This window comes from Phacochoerus africanus, chromosome 6 (genome assembly GCF_016906955.1).
Source record: "Phacochoerus africanus isolate WHEZ1 chromosome 6, ROS_Pafr_v1, whole genome shotgun sequence".
Lineage (NCBI taxonomy): Eukaryota > Metazoa > Chordata > Mammalia > Artiodactyla > Suidae > Phacochoerus > Phacochoerus africanus.
The window spans coordinates 19361296-19382652 of NC_062549.1; the positions used below are offsets into that span (position 1 = coordinate 19361296).

The 21357-nt window shown below is 39.6% G+C and overlaps 1 protein-coding gene across 7 annotated transcripts in view; it reads left to right on the forward strand.

Annotated features, from left to right (window-relative positions):
- Nucleotides 1-21357, forward strand: part of ENPP2 (ectonucleotide pyrophosphatase/phosphodiesterase 2) — a 113413-nt gene that overhangs the window by 87853 nt on the left and 4203 nt on the right. For 4 of the 7 annotated variants that reach the window (XM_047783365.1, XM_047783364.1, XM_047783368.1 and 1 more), the window contains 6 exons: nt 555-606; nt 9035-9171; nt 10467-10602; nt 11540-11617; nt 17586-17718; nt 19333-19489. In XM_047783365.1, coding sequence (XP_047639321.1) covers nt 555-606; nt 9035-9171; nt 10467-10602; nt 11540-11617; nt 17586-17718; nt 19333-19489 — 693 coding nt within the window. Of the gene's footprint in view, nt 1-554; nt 607-7628; nt 7704-9034; nt 9172-10466; nt 10603-11539; nt 11618-17585; nt 17719-19332; nt 19490-21357 lie in introns of all 7 variants that reach the window. The other 3 variants (XM_047783361.1, XM_047783363.1, XM_047783366.1) reach the window with 1 other exon arrangement.

A 21357-nucleotide genomic window follows, 5' to 3' on the forward strand; every position in this document is an offset into this window, starting at 1 on the left:
ATACAGTTCAGCTTGAGAAGAAACAATTTTGGGGAGTTCCGTGGTGGCTCAGTGGGTTAAGGACCTGGCATTTCCACTGCTGTGGCTCGGGTTATTACCGTGGCGAGGATTTGATCTCTGGCCTGAAAGAACTTCTGCTTGCCAAGAAAAAAAGGAAAGACAGAAAGAAAAAGAAATTTTAGTTTGGGAAACACTTTAGTGTACCTAGAGGTTAATCCAAAATAGTGAGGCAATATTCAAATTAATTTACGTTATGCGCCCCGATCATCATATCAACACTGGAGGTTGGTACCGTGATTATCCATGGTTTTAAGGAAAGGAAACAAGGTCATGGAGAGATTAAATAACATGTTCATGACCAGAGGTCACTGGGAAGTGGAGCTTAAAATTTCAATTTGAGATAAAGTAGTAATACGCTACAGAGCTTATGATATTGATGAAGTTTAGGATCCTGTTTTGAATTTAGCTGGGTACCAAATAGAGAGAAGGGTGCTAGAAAGCAAGAACATTTCTGATTTTCTTTCTTTTTTCTTTTTTGGTTTTCACATGTGAAGAATAAATTGGAGGAACTCAATAAACGCCTTCATATAAAAGGGTCTACTGAAGGTAAGGAATTGATGGAAAAAACAGCAGATAAGTTTTGTTTGCTAGTTTTCAAAAATTGGAGAGACTTCTTATTTACTTCATAGTGTAAGCACAATATTTTTTAAAATTCGAATTTGGATTGCAGAGTGATTTTAATACCATCTGGCAAAGGGTCTTGGTTTATTCTATGTATACGAGATGCCAACTGTGTAATAGTCAGAAAAGTTCCATTACCTTTTTTTCCCTCAATAGCTTTTAAGCCCTCTGAAAAACAGACATACCATTGTGCATCTGATGGGTCCTACGTTAAGGTGCTGATGGGGACTTCCACAAATTATTATAAATGGGAGCAGCTGGGACCTCAACTTACCAAGCTTACCTACCTGGAGAGTCAGTGTGTCTATTATGGGGAGGGATGCACAGAAAGAACCAAATCAGAGTCTCTCTTCAAATAAGAATTATTGGAGTTTCCATCATGGCTCAGCAGAAACAAATCTGACTAGTATCCATGAGGATGCAGGTTCGATCCTTGGTCTTGCTCAGTGGATTAAGGATCCAGCGTTGCTGTGAGTTGGATCATGTGTAGGTTGCAGACGTGGCTCAGATCTGGCATTGCTATGGCTGTAGTGTAGGCCAGCAGCTGCAGTTCTGAGCCTGGGAACCTCCATACACTGCAGGTGAGGCCCTAAAAGACAAAAAACAAACAAACAAAAAAAGGATTATCTTGAACCCTAACTCATTCTCCTCTTATTTTACATACGATAATAACACTCCTGTATGAGTCAGTGTTTGCAAGCTTGTGATGAAAAAAATATCTCAGTGCTTTGTGCATTTCTTGTTCATATTTCGGGATACTGACTATAGGTCAGGTGTGGCTGTGTCCCATGTGTGCTTTTTATTCTGGAATCCAGGCTGAGGGAGCAGCCCCTCACTGGGACATGTCCTCATGGCAGAAGAAAAAGAGGAATGTCAGAACCATGCAATGGGTCTCAATGCTTCTGCTTTTATGAGGCATTTGTCACTGCCGATCATAGCTCACTGGGGAAAGCAGGGCACATGAAAGCAGTGGAGTAGTGAAATATATTCTTTCCATAAGGACGCTGTCCTGCAGATCATTTGGCAATGGGGAAAAGTATACAGTCCTTGTATACTTGACAAAGGGCAGTAAATAGTTAGGAACAATAATGAGATCTACCACACAAACTCTTTCTTCCTTCTGGTTTCGAAATTCCAGAAAATTAGAAGAGATTGGAAGAGGGAAAGGCTCCTAGGCCGGTTACCACAGCACAGGAGTTAGCATCTCATGACAGCAAGGGAAGGCCCAAAAATATATGAAAAAGAGGACAGAACTCAAGCAGTAAAGATGCACACAGTCAAATTCTCTGGAGAGCCCTTCTTGAGTTATTAGGTTACATCTGGTTCTGTTTATCATATGTGCTGTTTCCAATCTGATTAAGTGAAGGTTGAGGAAACCAGAGGAAGATTTTATTTACTTGACTGATTTTCCCTCTTTGTAAAGAGCTTCATCTTTTTTCCTTCTTCCCTTTCTGCCTCACCACCCTCCCTCTTCTCTCTTTTGATGACAGAACACGCAGACTCTTTGGTGTGTAATTGGATGAAAACAGCTTTGGAGATAGGACTTAGCTGGTGGAAGGGACCCAGATCCTTCACAAACTCTGGAAGTGATTTGAAACATTTGAGGAGTTCTCTCTGTGGCTCAGTGGGATACGAAGCTGACATAGTATCCATGAGGAGGCAGGTTCAATCCCTGGCCTTGCTCAGTGGGTTAAGGATGCCGCATTGCTGTAAGCTGCAGTGTAGATCACAGACGTGGCTTGAATCTGGCATTACTGTGGCTGTGGCGTAGGCCAGCACCTGCAGCTCTGATTTGACCCCTAGCCTAGGAACTTCCATATGTCACAAATGTAGCCATAAAAAGCAAAAAAAAAAAGAATGAAACATTTGACATCTAACCTCTGTAGACTACCGTGTCATTATAATTAGAAAACTTGAAATGCTGTGCCAAGACCAAGGGGTACAGGGTCTCATGATTTGAGTTTTTCAAATATTCGGTCACCAAGGTAAAGAAACATTAACTACTGAGATGTTTTTCCTCCTAGAGTCACTAACGAAATAGTTCATTATGATAACTTTGAATAGATTCTTGTGTTTTTACTGATTCAAGCTTTGGCTCTTCATGGTCATAAAACATTTCCATCTGGGAAAAAATTCCTGCATTTTGTTATTTTGTGGCAGTGTCCTTATGTGACAAAACCAGTCCCACAACTCAGCCTGAATAAGTCGCCTCAAAATTCTGAGCATGAAAAGAAGAGGTGTCTTCTAGATGAATTGCTGACTCTCAGGGCTGGAAGGAGCTATAGGTAGTGACCTCACCTCTCCATTGCTCTGCTTAGAGGTATATAATAAGTGTCTTCTATAATAAGAGATAGATATATATATATGTGTGTGTGTGTTATGTAATATGAGGTATATAATGTGTCTTATTTCTAGATGATTCTGTATCACCGAGGCTTAAACTTTATACATTCATGGAAAGGGACACTGCGCTGGGCATTGATTTCTCTGAGATGTCTGGTTCTGTCAGCCATGTCACCAATAGTGTCTAACGTGTGACTTCACAATGGTGACAGGAACTGTTAGGGGAGGTCATGGTAACACATCTTCTTCATCCACTCACGGCCTGGGCGGAACAGCCTTTAATGATACAAGAGAGACTTTGTTTTTTATTATAATTAGTAGTTTAATGTTCAATAGGCTTTTTTGGTAAAGTTATTTAAGGTCACATAGCATTGTATGTATGCATGATAATGGCCATTTATAATCACCAAAAACTGGAGTGATAAAGAGAGACTTTATTACATGAAATGCAAATAGTTATATATTGTTGTCTTATTATGTGCAAAGCATTTTCTTGTTTAGATTCTAGAATCTGTGTAAGCCAAAGTGTTCTCTCTCCTGACTCTTTCTCTGTGTCTTGGTCTTTGTCTCCTTCCGAGTCCTGTCTCAGTCATTTCCTTAGCTTCAAAGTAACATTTTCAAAGTAACTTTATGGTGTATGAATATCTACTGAGACTTTAAAACTATTTTGCAGACCAGTAAATCCTATACAAAGTTAATTGTTTTTATTCCTATTTTTTAAAAAATACTCCTGTAGATAGCTAATTTTTTCAGAATAAACTGCATGGCTTGCACATTCCATTTGTAACATTCGTATGTAACTGTTTTAATGTCATATTCTTAGAGCCATTTGGTCCTCTATCCCAAACACACATGAAAAAGCTGTACACTCCCAATGGCGAAACAACCTGGGGTATATTTAAGGCAACAAAAAGAGGTATATTAAATTGAACTTGGGCTATATTTTATTATAAATATTAAACTTACCAAATCAAGTCCTTTACTAAAATGAAGAGGAAGGAAAATGTTATCTTCAAAAATTGTGCTCTAAACTGCTTGCTAAAACCTTAATATTTCTAGACATGTAGCGAACTCTGGATAGTTATTGCATAACTACAGTTTCTGGATCACATGTACATAATGTTTTGGCAACCTTATTGAATTTTCGTTTTGAAATCCATTGAATCAATGCATTGTGAATGCAGTGAATGAAATGGAAATGAATGAAATGGAAACATCTATATCTCCCATAGCAAGCAATTCTGGCACCAGAGGAGTTGTAATTTTCACTGCAAGAATAATTACGCTATTTATTTTCATTTTAGTCTTTTCTCTCCTACATTGCTAAGTCATGTTTCATACTTTCTTAAGTTGGCATTTTCTCTCATCTTTGTGAGAAAAGGAATTAAAAATCATTTTAATACCTAAGCATTTGGTTCCTTATCACATACCAATGAGAAATTAGCTTGGTTTGAAAAGTGACTTAAACCTTAGTAATGCTTGTTAACTTTGAAGCAGAATCCCAAATGTGGCCAGAGAAGGAATTTCCTCTGTAACTCTTTTCAATTCTGAAATGTTTCATGTTTTTGTTATTTCATTGGTGCGGTTAGACTAAAGAAAGGAGTTATACTTGTGTTTCTCTTGTACACATCTTTGTGTGTGTTTTGGGCAAGGTATGGAAGAAAACCATGCATAGTATAATTGTTTGTGCCCTATAGTGGGATTCAAGATGAATCGGATGGAACAGACATTGAATTTTACCTACCAATATTTCTTAGTGATATTGAAGTAGAGCATTTATTAAATGCCCTTTACTAAACCACTACAACTACTTCAGGTCAAGACTGAGCTAGGTGCTTTTCATATTTTCCTATAAACAGTGCAACATCCCAGTTGATGATTAAGCTACAGAATCACAAGCTATAAAAGAGTTGAGATGAGATTTGACTTCAGTTCTAGGTGATACTAAAGCCTTCATGCTTTTCTCTGTAAATGCTGCTTATTCTAAGGGCTAGAACAAAGAGAATATGTTTGGAGAGAATCTCAGTGTGTATCAGGGTTTGGAAGTTGTTTCTGAAGCATTAGATGCTTGGGTAGAAATTGCTGACCTCATTAGCTTCTCAGCAGGCGTGACTCAGGCAGAGCTCCTGCCTAGGAGCAAATGGATCTTCATTCCAATGTGCTTTCCGTGAGAATAACCCAGCAGGCAGCATCCACCTGGGACCATCCAAAAAGCTAAGGAGAAGAATAATGGACCAGGGGTTGGAGCCCTAGATTCCGGATGCTGTTATGTAGCTGAATTATCTTGTACAAATCATGAACATCTAGTTCCTTCATCAGAAAAATGAAAATACTGATCAGCTTAGTCTATCTCTCGGGGTTATGTTAGGTCATATCTAGAAAGCCAGTTCTTGAAAGTCACAAAAAGACCAGTATTTTTTTTTTAAATAAAGCAATCATTTATTTATTCAAGAAGAATTTAGCCAGTAGCTATTTGGCATTGTTGAAAGTAGACATACAGTGGTAAACAAAATCAATAAAATCCCTGTCCTCATTAAATTATTGTTTTATTGTGAGATTTAGCCAGTTGATGAATTACAACCTCATGCTTTAAGGGTTGAGATAAGAAAGAACAGCACACTGAAAGAGGCCTTGAATCTGATCCCAGAGGAGGTTGACACGGCAGTAAATGACAGTGGACACTTAGTAGACAAAGGAGGAGAAAAGACGTAGGGAAAGGAAAGACCTTGGGTAGAGGGTTTGTGGTAAAATGTAAGATCATATTATTGTGGGAGTGAAGGTTTAAAAAAAAAAACAATAAAGAGAAGATTGTCATGTGGCTCTCAAGTCAGCCAGCTTAATCTGTGGGAATATGAATCAGGAAGCTGAGGAGGGCAAAGAAACACACACTCAAGTCTGGAGGACCAAATTTTGGAAGACAAAAAGAATGAGCACTGGGGAAGTCCACACCACTTAAAAAGGTTTGCCTCGCAGTATTTTGCCAAATGTGGTATCTGGAGGAGACCCTTGGCATGAACCAAAAATGCCAGACACTATTGTAAACAGGGAACTGGGGTGTGGAATGGAGACTCCGTCTGGAATTTCGGGGCATAGAAACCCAGCCTGGGAAGACATCAGCCTTCCTAGGTCTGTATCAGGAAATCATGAAGAACATATTTCAAAGGCAGAAGCTCGCAGGCACCTCTCCAGGGTGGCTGATCTCTAGATGAAGCATTTATGTGTCCAAAGACTGAGTTTCCGGTATAGTTTTGTGGCTCAACGAGGGGCTTTTGCAATGGGTGGCTTGTCTAAGATGCCATAAGGAGTAACAAAGTCAGGCTGTGACCAAGAAGCTGTGATTCTTTGATACCCTGAGAAACTGAAGAAGGGACATCTCAATTCTGATTCTGAACCTTAGGGTGTGTGTCTCCCCTTTGCAGGTAGATGCAAAGATGGTTTCACCACTTTTTAGATGAAACTCTTATGCTTTGGAAAGACCCAAGTAGATTCTCTGGGTCTTTGGGTCAGTTGGGGAACTCAGTTGGCTATTAGAAGACTGCCAAAGCCACTACATTTTTTCCCCTTCATGTCATATATGCTCAGCTAACAATTAAGAAGAAGTCAGATAATATTTGTGCTCCAGCTGTGTGCCCAAAACTGCAGATGTGCACATGAAGCTCATGTTTCTGAAGAAAATGGTCTACACATGCAGAGCAGAAGTGTGAGTAGAGATGGAGAAGCTTAACTGGAGAAATCTTTCAGAAGAAAGTGACCCTTAAGATGTCTCTTCCCCCCCTTTGTCCCCTGTTTCCCTCTCCTCCTCATGTCTCTTCCTGGAGAGCTGAACCATGTGACCATATTTTTGTCAGCCCCTTTTGAGGTTGAAAAGGGCAGTTACACCAGAGCCAAAGGCATAGACGGGATGCGGGGTCACTCTGGCTTAACTTAATGAGTTCTGTAAGGATGCCACCCGACCCCATCGGTGATGGGCATCGTGCTCTGTGTTCTCATTCTGCTGTGTAGAGATCTCTGATATAGTGGGCACCATATTGCTTTTTAGTTATTTATGCCATGTTCGTCTCTCCCATTGAACTGTGAGCTTCTTGAGGGTAAAAGCTCTATCTTAATGGTCTTTATCCAGTCTCTCCATTCCATAGCCCCGGGCCTGGCCCAAAGAAGGCACTCAGGATATGTTTGATGAGGATGAATACATTAATGAAAAGTTTGAAGGGGCAAAAGTGAGAGGAGAGGTGGAAAAGCTATTTCGGGCAGAGTGAAAAGGAGTCACAGACATACTAGCATAGGGTTGCTGACAATGTTTATGATCAGTGCTGCAAATAAATCAGCTTTCATGAAATGGACGCTATGCTGAGGAATGCCAAGAAATAAGAAGGAACCAGATTGGTAGAGTGTATATGTTGTCCAAGACTATTGTTTGATGGCTGCTCTAAGGAGGGCGTTGCATGGAGAAATACGGCTGCTATTTTGTTGTCTCCTTAATGGGATAGATTGGGTAAGATGCCAGCTTTGCATTTGAGCTTGGAGGAATGTATTGGGTAAGCATTAAAACTTGAATGTTGAAAAGAGAATAGCTTCTCAAAGAATCTTGATACTTCTGCTTCCAGCTGAAACCAGAAAATTCAGAGGCAGCAAAAATGAAATCAAGGAAAACGTTAATGGAAATTTTGAACCTAGAAAAGGTTTGGTTTGAGTTTTGAAGGAAAAGTCTGACTTGGTTACCTGCCCTCAAGTACTGCTGTTCTGATTTGCTGGCTTTTTATTTGTTTGTTGTAATTCATTTATATAATATTAGCATATTATGTTCTAATTCTTAGGGGTGGGTCCCCAAATTTGGCAGCTTAACCAAGACATCTACATTTATTGCAATGCTGACAAAGCCCAACTACCCAGAACAGGCTTGTGCTGTAACAGTGTGGGCTGTTCGCCTCAAATCAGCAGTTCTACTTGGGAGGGTCTTGCAAAGTAATCTACAAAGAGTTTTCTCTGTAACTTGCGTAGAATGGTAATACTTTAATTAAAGCAACATGTATACATAATTTAATAAGTGATTGCCAGAACCGATTTTCTCTAATAGAAATAGTAGTAAAATTCCTTTTTTGATCATCATTTAGGGGATTGTGAATTGCCTAAGCCTCAATCTCTAAACATTTTTGTCTATTAAGTCCCCAACTTCTGAGTATCTATGGCAATTCTGTCTTTAGTCCATCTAAAATGGGCAGATCAAGCTTGAGGCATTTATTGTGGGTGTGGAATGAACGTTTGCACACTATTCTCCATGTCTTCTTAGAAGAGTAAGGTTTCAAACCTTTTTTTTTTTTCCCCCTAAGAGGAGAGCTTTCTCTTAGGGGTCTGCATCTACATTCTTGGGTCTTAACTGAGTTCTTTGGTAACTGATGGCCCCTCCTTTTTCTGTATTTAAAGGACCTCTTGAATGCCCACTTATTTTTATCTATACATGTTCCTTTAAGTTCTTACCTAAAGAGTTTTCCTCCATATCACAAAGCTACTTACTTTAAATGCTCATTACTACTCACTTTTTATGCTGAAATAATGCATATTTGAATTGCAGTTTACAAATCATGATCAAAGAGTGCCTTCCTCCTAATTAAATCATTGGTTAATTTGATGAGCCTTTTCAGGGTCAAATGAATTAATTCTGTAAAAATCCAATGCTCTTGACTTCGCATTCAGCTCAATCATTTCAAGATTTACTACACAATATTTCTCTTCCATACAGACTGAAATTCTTTACAATTGAAAAAAAACCATTAAAATCAATATGGCAGTTACATTACAGTTTGGATAACTGTAAGTAAGCCCTGACCCATGCTTAGGTGATCAAATAAACCACAAACGTGTTAGGAAAACTAACCTGATTAAATTAAGGAGAAGGTGCTACATTATTAAGTAAGCAAGCAAATTGTGGACAACTTGACACTCTTCCATTTTTTTTAAACATTTGATATATAGTTTAATATGTGTTTAACACAGTTTATTTTTTCTTTCCTAGAGAGACATCTCCTTTACGGACGGCCTGCGGTACTTTATCGGACTAGATATGATATCTTATATCACAATGACTTTGAAAGCGGTTACAGTGAAATATTCCTAATGCCACTCTGGACATCATACACTGTTTCCAAACAGGTCATTGAGAAAATTGGGTTTTATATTCTTCATGTCATTACACTCCTTGCCATAATATAATGATGGCTTGCTCAACAGAATTTGGTCTTTAATAAGATTTTAATTTTTTTTCTGATAAAATGAATCCTATGTTGGATCTGTGGCAGAATATTGTGAGTTAGGCTTTCTGCAGTGTTCTAACAACTTCTTGGGAGTATGTGAAATAGCGTACTAATTATTTTAGTTTCTTTTACTCTGCCTGTCACTGCCCAGTCATTATAGAAGCCACGAAGATTTGACTGTTTTAATAGGCTTTATTTTTTTTTAGAGCAGTTTTAGCTTCACGACAAAATTGAATGGAAAGGACAGGGGGTTCCCACATACCCTCGGCTCCACACACGCACAGCCTGCCCTACTATCAACATCCTGTTTTGTTTTTTGTTTTTGTTTTTTTAAATGAAGATTTTATGCTGAGGTTTTAGTTTTGGTATAGATGAGATCGGTATGTTTATATCAAGAATTAGAAAAACGTGCTTGGCAGTTGAGGGATGTTTTTAATTTCTGAATGCCAAGGACTACTCCTACTGCCCCAAACACAGCTTCCTGTTAATTTTTACCGTGTGCACTTATATCTGCTCAGGCAAATGTAATACAGATACAACCTTCTAAAAAATAGGAGATACGTCTATATTATTTCTCAGAGTATTAATTTTTAAGCTGTCTTCTGTGGCATTTTATTCATTTTATCAACTGTGAGATTTCTGCCTTACGTGTCATTGCTTTACCTGAGACTGATAAGAGAGTTCTGCTACCAAAAAATAAGAGTTTTAAAATTACTAGCTTAGGGAGTTCCTGTTGTGGCTCAGCGGAAACAAATCCAACCAGTATCCATGACGATTCGGGTTCGATCCCGGGCCTTATTCGGTAGGTTAAGGATCTGGCATTGCCGTGAGCTGTGGTATAGTTTGCATATGCAGCTCAGATCTGGTGTTGCTGTGGCGGTGTCATAGATGGGCAGCTGCAGCTCCAATTCAACCCCTAGCCTGGGAACTTCCACATGCCGCGAGTGCGCCCCTAAAAAGCAATAATAATAATAATAATAATAATAATAATAATAATTCTAGCTTAGGGCATTTAAAAACTGAACCCTTTTTTTTTTTTGAGGAGTCAGAATATCAGAATATGAGCTGTAGTAAAAAGCTAATGGAGGTTTGATTTGGCTGTTGGGAACAACACAGTCTGGCTTCAGTGCTGCCCTGTGGGTTTGGTGTTGTCTCTGTGATGGCAAAGCTGACAACCTCTGACTCACCACACAGGCTGAGGTCTCTGGGATCCCGGAACACCTGACCAGTTGCGTCCGGCCTGATGTCCGTGTTTCTCCGAGTTTCAGTCAGAGCTGTTTGGCCTACAAAAATGATAAACAGATGTCCTATGGATTCCTCTTTCCTCCTTGTAAGTTATGGGACGTCAGGATCTGACTGTTCTGGAGGGTGTTATTTTGTGGAGTCTGGCCTGTGCAACTTGATATTTAGGACTTCAGTGGTTTTTAGGTTTTCTTCAAGAGGGGTGCTCAAGAGATTGAAGAGATGAACTTCTCTGAGATCTTCCAAAAGCAGCCAGAAAAGAGACCAGCTTTCACAAATCCCTCTCCAGGGGAATTCTAAAAGGCAAAGGGATATTCTGTGGGTCCCTTGGCATCATTAAATAGAATCTGGAAGTGAAATAGTGAATTATTACGACATGGATCTTTTAAATAATACTATAAAAGTGATCTCCTAAGAATACACAAAGCCGTTTCATTATCTCTCATTACTTTGATGATATATATATATATATATATATTTTTTTTTTTTTTTGTCTTTTTGCCTTTTCCAGGGCTGCTTCCCGTGGCATATGGAGGTTCCCAGGCTAGGGGTCGAATCGGAGCTGTAGTCTCCAGCCTACGCCAGAGCCACAGCAACGCGGGATCCCAGCCGCGTCTGCAACCTACACCACGGCTCACGGCAACGCCGGATGGTTAACCCACTGAGCAAGGGCAGGGACCGAACCCGCAACCTCATGGTTCCTAGTCAGATTCGTTAACCACTGCGCCACGACGGGAACTCCTGATGATATTTATTTAAAGCCCTAATTATGCTAGTGAAATCAAGTGATTCTTTTACATAATACTTAGTAGACTCAAGACTAGGTAGGAAGAAAAAGAATTGTAATAATTTTTTTAGGGAGAAATATTGAGTGAAGAAAAGAGATTGAGTGGGAAGGGAAGTAGGAAATGGTATATAAAGAAGGGAATGAGTAGGAATAAAAGAATATTTCCATTCACTTCATGCTTTTCTATTGATGTAGATTTTAGTTTGTAATGGATGCTATTTGTTTTCCTAATGTTTAGATCTGAGCTCTTCACCAGAAGCTAAATATGATGCATTCCTTGTAACCAATATGGTTCCCATGTATCCTGCTTTCAAACGTAAGTCCAACATGTACTTAGTAAGCTATTATTTGTGGAAATTTCTAAATTTACCACTTACCTTTCCTACCTCTGTATTAATTTTAATAATAATAATACCTTTAGTGTGTTTAGCCTTTATACATTTTGAAGGCCTTTAATATAAATTCTCTACTATTAATTTTTTTTAAGTGCCTTGGCTTTATTCCCAAAGTATCAGAGAATGGAGCCAATTCATTTATTTATCTATCTATGTAATACAGAGCTCATCTGAAATGTCTTACAAAAAGAAAATTTTACAACCTTTTTTTTATACATTAACATCTAATATTCCTTTGGGGTCACAAAGACTTAGAAAAATGAAGAAAATAAACCATTTTGTTTGTAAATTAGGAATAGCAGTGGTTAATAGTATTGTGTTTATACCCACTGTCACACACACACTTTATGAGGCTTCAAAGTCATGAAAATAAATTTCAACATTTACAAGTAAACACAAAAATTAGTTCATAAGTAATTTGTTCTTTAGTAGCAGGTATGAAAGTGTACTCTCCAATCCTGACTTTCTGCACTTCTTTAATTTGTACAACTCATAACTATTAATATAAAGAAGTCTGTCACCCACATTGTATTCATCTCGAATTTGCTTTCCCCTCATTTTTGTCTTTTTTTTTTTTTTTTTTTTTTGGTCTTTTTGACTTTTCTAGGACCGCTCCCGCAGCATATGGAGGTTCCCAGGCTAGGGGCCGAATCGGAGCTGCAGCCACCGGCCTACGCCAGAGCCACAGCAACGCGGGATCCGAGCCGCGTCTGCAACCTACACCACAGCTCACGGCAACGCCGGATCGTTAACCCACTGAGCAAGGGCAGGGACCGAACCCGCGACCTCATGGTTCCTAGTCGGATTCGTTAACCACTGCGCCACGACGGGAACTGCATTTTTGTCATATTTTTAATACTTCTTGTTTTTCTCACCCCAAAGTTGGCCAAAATGTGTGTAATTAATTAGTATTAGCATAACTAAAGTTGAAATGGATTGGTGTAACCTTGCTGCACTGGCATTTGACACCAATTTAGAAGTTTTTTGTTGTTGTTGTTGTTGTTGTTGTTGCTATTTCTTGGGCCGCTCCCGCGGCATATGGAGGTTCCTAGGCTAGAGGTTGAATCGGAGCTGTAGCCACCGGCCTACGCCAGAGCCACAGCAACGCGGGATCCCAGCCGCGTCTGCAACCTACACCACGGCTCACGGCAACGCCGGATGGTTAACCCACTGAGCAAGGGCAGGGACCGAACCCGCAACCTCATGGTTCCTAGTCGGATTCCACTAGGAATCCACTCGGATTCGTTAACCACTGCGCCACGACAGGAACTCCCCCAATTTAGAAGTTTTAAAGCCTGTAGGAAATAGCTGGCTAACAGTTTCTCTACAGGTGTACTTGGCTACATGGAATTTACCTAAAAGGAATGGAAACTGGGTGGCTGGGTGACTACATGATGACTCTGAATTGAATATTCGCTCTTGTTAGCTCAGATTTCCCAAGTTCGAATTGGCATCTTCTTCCTAGATAAATGTATGTGTTCTAAGTTAACAGAACTGCTCACAGCAGAATAATTTTAGATGTTCATTTCTCTTCTTCCTTTTGGTAGTAACTTTAGCTTTTATCCTAAAATATTTCAAATTTATCTGTAGCCGACCTTGTAGAATACCACACTTATTTGCTTAGGGAAATAAATTGTTTTACACTTTGCACTTACAAAAATGATAGAATTGTTTCTGTAAAGCAGACTTTCTAGATTTTCAGCTAGTTCCTTCAATGTTGAAAATAGATCCAATGTTCGGAAGATGTGGTATATATACACAATGGAATACTACTCAGCCATAAAAAAGAATGACATAATGCCATTTGCAGCAACATGGATGGAACTAGAGAATCTCATACTGAGTGAAATGAGCCAGAAAGACAAAGACAAATACCATATGATATCACTTATAACTGGAATCTAATATCCAGCACAAATGAACATCTCCTCAGAAAAGAAAATCATGGACTTGGAAAAGAGACTTGTGGCTGCCTGATGGGAGGAGGAGGGAGTGGGAGGGATCAGGAGTTTGGGCTTATCAGACACAACTTAGAATAGATTTACAAAGAGATCCTGCTGAATAGCATTGAGAACTTTGTCTAGATACTCATGTTGCAACAGAAGAAAGGGTGGGGGAAAAATGTAATTGTAATATATACATGTAAGGATAACCTGACCCCCTTGCTGTACAGTGGGAAAATAAAAAAAATTATAAAAAAAAAAAGAAAATAGATCCAATGGTGATCTCAGCCAGATCTGTCAGTCACTTTAAAATAAATTCAAATCTCAAAAGCCCCTTAAAAAAATCCCTGGCTTATGAAAACTCCAAAGTGTTTTGTATCCTTAGATAAATTAAACAGATAATTTTACCCCTTTAGTGGATTTAATGTTGTAGTCCTCTTAAGCTAGAAATTACCCTTCTCATAAACTCTACTATTAATTAAAACTATGAATCTGTGAGGGAAGTTGGTGGGTTGTTTACCCCTTGTTTTAATTAAGGAATTGAAGTCACGAGAAGTGATCCAGGCCATGAATGGTAGCAGCTAAACTAAACCAAGTTTGTGCCTTCCTTCTAATCTGGTGTTCTTCCTATTTCAGTGCTCATTATATTGGTGGTTGAGAGGAGTCTTCTCTGTATTTTGGAGATATTTTGTATATCTCCCTGACATTTAACCACATCTATATTTATTCATTGAATGTTGCAGTAGAATCCACTAGCGCTTTCTTCCTTTAAGGTGACAGTGATGATGTGTTCCTTCCCCCTGCCCCTTTTGTCTTTTTTAGGGCCGCGCTGGTGGCATATGGAGGTTCCCAGGCTAGGCGTCGAATTGGAGCTGCAGCCGCTGGCCTATGCCATAGCCACAACAGCACGGGATCTGAGCCTCATCTGTGACCTACACCACAGCTCACAATAATGCCAGATCCTTACCCCACTGAATGAGGCCAGGGATCAAACCCGCATCCTCATGGATGCTAGTCAGATTTGTTTCCACCGTGCCACAACGGGAACTCCAACGAGATGTGTTCTGAATGTTGACCCTGAAAACCAGCGAACCCCCAAAGTGTCTTCTGAATCATCATTTAATTCAGGTGGTTTTAGGGCTATGCAAAGTATACACTCATAATTTCTTTATATATGATACAAATATTTGTGGATGATAGTGATGGAATGAATGGTATAGGCAGAGTAGCCCTGGCCCCCAAACTGAATTCTAATCCCGGGAGTGTGACCACTGGCTATGTGATCAGAGAAATGCCATTTAGCCTCATTTGTAAAATTATGAGATTTGATTGCATGACTTCTATGGCTTATATGGATTTATAACTTAATTTTCCAATGACCAAAACAATCCATTTTCTATTTCTGATAACAAAGAATTCAGTCATTTGCCCATCTGCCCATCCATCTATTCACCCATTCACCCATGTATTCAATGATAGGATAAGCATTATGAAGTGGATTTGACCCCTCTTAAGTTCATTTACAGTAAGTAGACCTATATGCTTATGGAAAAAGTAGGAAAAAGAAATATTTCTCCCTAATTCCACTTAGTAAAGGAGCACTGGCCATGTTACATGACTCTCAGGGCTAAAATAAAGTCTCAAAATAGGAAAACATGGTGGAGTCTCATCTACAGAAGTAGGCCTCCTCATCTTGACATTGGTGAAATGGCCAACACGGTTAAGAGAAAAAAATGTTTATTTGGTGTCCTAAGTTAGTAATTAAAGGCTTATTCAAAGGTAGAATCCATTGCATATGAGTGAAAATTTAAGGTATGCTTTGAAAAGGAGTTTTCTTGGTTTGTTCTCAGGCCCAACTGAGAAATGTTTCACAAACTCACGTTGATCCATTTGTTATAATATTGCATGGAGGGCAGCTTCATTGAATTTCCACACATCAGGGTTTTCTGGATGTCTTTATTCTCTGCTGATGCCTTTTTGACCAAACAGCAATGAAGGAAACACACGGTACCACCCTGAGGCTGGTGCGGCCAAAGGCCTTTCACAGAGGGCTCGCTGTTCTTCTTTGCTAGAGGAATGGTTTTTTCACATGCCACATTTCTGCGGGTTTGGCCTTTTGACTGTTCTCATTGTTATTTCTTTCCCTCTATGCCTCTCCAATTTTTATGCTTAAGTTAACATTTGAACTTCTCCCCCACTGTCCTCCTTTCTTTATTGCAAATAATTATCCATGGTATTTTGGCTCCGGTGGGCTGCTCTGTCTTTCTCATTTAGAAGAGAGGATCAGCAGTGGAAGTACTATGGTAAAAATGGCATAGGGAATTTTTTAACAAGGGAAAGTAAGGCGTGATTACAGCCTGAACCTCAAAACCCCCATGTAGAGCTAGAACCTGGTACGTTAGATCTAACATTTTAGAACCAAATTCTTTGGTTTGCTTTTCCTGTCCTCTTCTGTTATTCCCTTATTTTCCCTTTTCACTTTTCCACTCTGCTCCTCCCCTGCCTCTGTGATTGACCATGGTGTAAATTGGAGCTAGTGTGGACAAGGAAATCTTCTCTAGAGGATGACCATGGGATGAGAAATGAATAATGGAGCAGAAACCAGACATGGTCAGATCAGGGGATGGGTTTTCCAGGTAAAAGGAAGAGCATATGCAAAATGTTACTCTGAAACAGTTACTGGCAAGTTGGGGGCCTGAGAGGAAAAGGGATAGGGAGTAAAGTCATGGAGGTAGGCAGGGCCACAGTGGCAAGTTGGGATTTTTTTTTTTTTTTTGGTCTTTTTAGGGCTGCACCTGCAGCATATGGAGGTTCCCAGGATAAGGGCTGAATTGGAGCTGTAGCCATTGGCCTATGCCACAGCCTCAGCAACGCAGGATCTGAGCCACGTCTGCGACCTACACCACAGCTCACGGCAACACCGGATCCTTAACCCATTGGACGAGGTCAGGGATTGAAGCTGCGTCCTCATGGATACTAGAAAGATTCATTTCTGCTGAGCCACGATGGGAACTCCCAGCATTTTATCTAACTACAGAGAGTAGTGTTAGAAACAGGTACTGGGGAAATGCGACACGATCTTATTTATAGTGTGAAAGATCCACCTGGCAACTCTAGAGAGAACAGACTACCGCAAAGAGTTTCTCCCAGGGTTCCCAGGAAGGGGTCTTTTATGGTAGTTCATTGCAGAGAGGACTTAGACCCCAGGTGGACCTAGTGAGAAGTGCTCAGATTTGGACAGCTGGGATGTATCTTGGAGGTAACAAGGACTTGTCTGAGTTCATATGAATTAAGGAGAGAAGTCAAGGATGACTCCTAGGATTTTGATTTGAATATCTGGGTGAGTGGGAGTGCCATTTACCATGATGGAGATGCCAAGAGTTGGAGCAGGAATGGGAAAGAAAAACCAAGAATTCTGTTTGGATAACTTTTTTGTTAGACATGGTCGTTAAGTATTCAAATATACCATGAGGTGGTTGGAGCTGCGTGAAACGGTTATGGACATGAACTTGAGAATTAGCCTACCCATGACATCACAAAAGAAAAGAAAGCAGATTAAGACCTTTTCCAAATTTCTTACAAACACCCTACTTCCTCTGTTGCACGTACTACTCTCCCTGCCTGGAATGTTCTGTCTCCACCTCTTTGCCTAGGAAACACACACTTAATCCTTCAGAGCCCAGCTTAGTAGCCACTTCATCTGCAAATCCTTCCCTGACTTATTGGGCTAGGTTAAACTCTTTGACCAGTGTCTCATACCTTTCTCTCTGCTGGTTCATAAATGACACACCCGCAGCTAATGTTTGAGGATGGATTGTTCTTAAGAATCACAACAGCTCTGTTGCCTCTTAGCTTGTGACATTTGTAGCTTGCATCCCGAGAGAAAAATCGGCCAAAGCAAGGATTTTTGTTCATGAAGAACTGATTTTGTTCTTTGATTTTCCAGGAGTCTGGAATTATTTCCAAAGGGTTCTGGTGAAGAAGTATGCTTCAGAAAGAAATGGAGTGAATGTGATAAGCGGACCTATTTTTGACTATGACTACGATGGCTTACATGATACACAAGACAAAATCAAACAGTAAGCTTTTCATTTTCACTCAATGTGAGCTTTTAAGTTACAAGATCTCACTCAAGAATATTTGTCAAATATTCACATATTAGAGAAGAACAAATACCTCTTAAACCCTTTGCTCTTTGAATCTCCTTGTGAGTTCTTCAGTTCTTTTGGACTGTTGATTAAACATGGCATTGGTGGTTGGAAAGGAATTGAGATTTATGGTAAATGAATGCTTTTTTTTTTTTTTTTTGGCCACATGTGTCATGTAGAAGTTCCCAGGCCAGGGCTCGAACCTGATCCTCAACCACAACCCAAGCTGCTGAAGCGACAATGTCAGATCCTTAACCCATTATATCACAGGAGAACTCAACAAAGGCACTTTTCAGTTCCATGAAAGAAAATGTATCAAAAGATTAAATTTTTAAAAAATTTATTCTTCAACCATTCTTTAGTGGGAAGGTAATATTTTTCGCTTATGTTCATTATGGGGGGGGGGACTTTTAGACTTCGTTAGGTTTTCTGAGTCAGTACATCTCAATAGGAAATTCCATGTAAACTTGGTCAGATCTTGTGTCTGTCCCTCTCTGTGGTGCTACTAAGGCTATAAAAGGATGAGGCATATTCTGTTCATAAAGAACTTAGCGTCTAGTGGAGAAAGCAAGAAGATACAAATACAACATTCATAATAAGTCATCACTTAATTTTATAACTGCCTGATAACAGAGAGCAACACAAGATATGAAAGTTTGATTGTGATTTACAGTTAGTTAGACACAAAATACTACTTTTTTCATAACTAATAATATAGGATCTTACTCCCATTCCAGTCATCTGTAAGAGAGATTTTATCTTACTTGTATATTTATTTTCTTGCTGATTATTGTATAATTTTCAGTCCAAATTACATTATCAGTTTTAATCACAATTTCCATATTTTGAAAATGATTAAAATTAAGAAAATAGAAAACTAGGTAAAGAATTATGAATTTCTGTTCTAAAGCTCTACTGGAAAAGATTTTTTATATCTCTAGGCTCATATCGCTAACACACAATCCTTAGAATTTTCTTTAGTAAATGAATTCTCAATAGCAAGTTCAGGTTCTCACTGTGGCTTGAAAGAGCTATTATTCTTCTACCTCCAGTGTCTCCTGCAACTGGTGCATTTTATACAGGTCTATGAAAGTTATTTTCCTTAAACACAGATCGCCTAGCGGTACTCCCTAGCGGTACTCCCTAGTACAGAACATGTCAATGGAGACTTACTGCCTAAACGATAATGGCCAAACTTCACCACTTTGTCACTTGAAACCCTCCATGCTTTGGCTTCTATTGACTCTTTCAAACTTACATTTCTACTCCATTGAGCTATTTATCATATCCAGCCTCTGATTCTCGATTCAAGCTGTTTTCTTTGTCTGGAATATGTTTTTCACTCTACCACGTTGAGAGAAAGAGAGGATTCCAGGCAGTGAAAACATTATGTTCAAAGATACAGAAATGGGCTAATGCTTGGAAGTAAAAAATGACTCAGTGGAAAGGGATTTAACTTTAACGACTTAGGCAATATCATTGGCCATCATTTTAAAAAGAAAGCTTCTATCTCAGCTGTAATTTTGTTTTGCCTTCTTGTTTCAGGTATGTGGAGGGCAGTTCTATTCCCATTCCAACGCACTACTACAGCATTGTCACCAGCTGCCTGGATTTCACCCAGCCCGCCGACAAGTGTGATGGCCCCCTCTCTGTCTCCTCATTCATCCTTCCGCACAGACCAGACAACGAGGAGAGCTGCAATGTAAGCTCAAACCTGAATCATTTTTAGAATTTGCTCACGTAATTCATCTTTGGGTCTTAATTTATGTTCCCATTCTTGAACTAGAGCACACTTATTATAAAACATTTGGACCATACACATGGGTATACAAGTTGGGTCTTTAGAAAGGACCCAAACAAAACTTTATATAACACTTGGGAATGCTGTGTTCAAATAGCTTTTTTTTTTTTTTTTTAATCTTTTTAGGGCCACCCCCACGGCGAATGGAAGTTCCCAGGCCAGGGGTCGAAACAGAGCTGTGGCTGCTGGCATACACTATAGCCACCGCAACTGGGAATCCAAGCCTCGTCTGCAACCAACATCACAGCTCACAGCAACACTGGATCCCTGACCCACTGAGTGAGGCCAGGGATCAAACCTATGTCCTCATGGATACTAGTTGGGTTCATTACCACTGAGCCATGATGGGAACTGTTCAAATGGCTTTTTAGTTTTTAGTGTGAGGGTATACGTGTGGTGTGTGTGCATTTAGTGTAGTTCTGTTTCTGTGTTTGAGTTTGACAAATGATTAAAGTGTTCAGGTGTTTTCAGTTTTGCAAAAGACATATATATTTTGTAAAAAGAGGAAAGTAGCACTATTTTGGTAATAATTGCAATGAGGGAAGGGTTCCCAGGAGCTCATATTATTCCCTCTACTTCTGTGGATGTTTGAAAATTTTATTAATAAAAACTTTTTAAAAAGACACACACAGGAATATATACTTTACAAGTCAAATGTTCATTTGCTAATTATGAGGGCAGATGTAACAGATCACCCTATTCTTAAATAGCACAGATGACCCTTGATTCACTTATTTCAACATGACAGCAGGACAGCATGATGAAAAAGCCCCAGAAAAGCAGGCAGGAGCCATGCTGTTTGTTCCTGGCCCTGTACTAATTCTGCAGTCAGGACAAATCCCACGATTACTCCAGATCTCTTCACTGGGATGAAAACTCTGTGCTCCAACATTGATTTTTTTTTTTTTTTTTTGCTATGGAAGTTCTTAGGCTAGGGGTCAAATCAGAGCTGCAGCTTCCCACCTACAGCCACAGCAACATGGGATCTGAGCCACATCTTCAACCTACACCACAGCTCACGGCAATGCCAGATCCCCGATCCACTGAGCGAAGCCAGAGATTGAACTCACATCCTCATGGATACTAGTGGGATTCATTTCCACTGCGCCGTGACAGGAACTCCCCCGGCGATGATTTTAAAAATAGTAGTCCTTTGCTTTTGTGTATATAATAGAGGGAACAGAGATAAAACCTACAGAAGATTTTTAGTCAACAAGCAGTACTCAAATTCCTTAATTATGTAAAGTATCCTGGGAGAAACGATAGTGTGTTTAACATAGTCACTACTCTAGGCAGGCTTCCAGGGGGAGACAAGCACAGAAATTGCTTCACGAAAAGGCGGAGGGCCTTAAGAATACCTTCAGCAGAGATTTTCAGTTTCATAGACAAGGTGGCTTTGGGGCTATGGCTTCAGTTAGAGGTGATGGAATGACTGGCTTCAGGGAACTCTACCCAGTATTCTGTGATAATCTATGTGGGAAAAGAATTTGAAAGAGAATGGATGTGTGTATACATGTGATGAATCACGTTGGTGTACAGCAGAAATGATCACACCCTTGTCAATCAACTGCACTTCAATAAAACTTTAACAAAAGATTTTAGGTGAAGATGGAGGCTATGAATATCTAAAACAAAATAAGGGATGTAGGAAAAAAATAAAAATTTGAAATATGGCTAAAAGTGGTAACTAAGTTTAACCAGAATATTGGAAATGAGGGTCATAGTGGGGTTTTAAAAGTTGCATAGAGTCAAATTTAAAATAAAAGTGG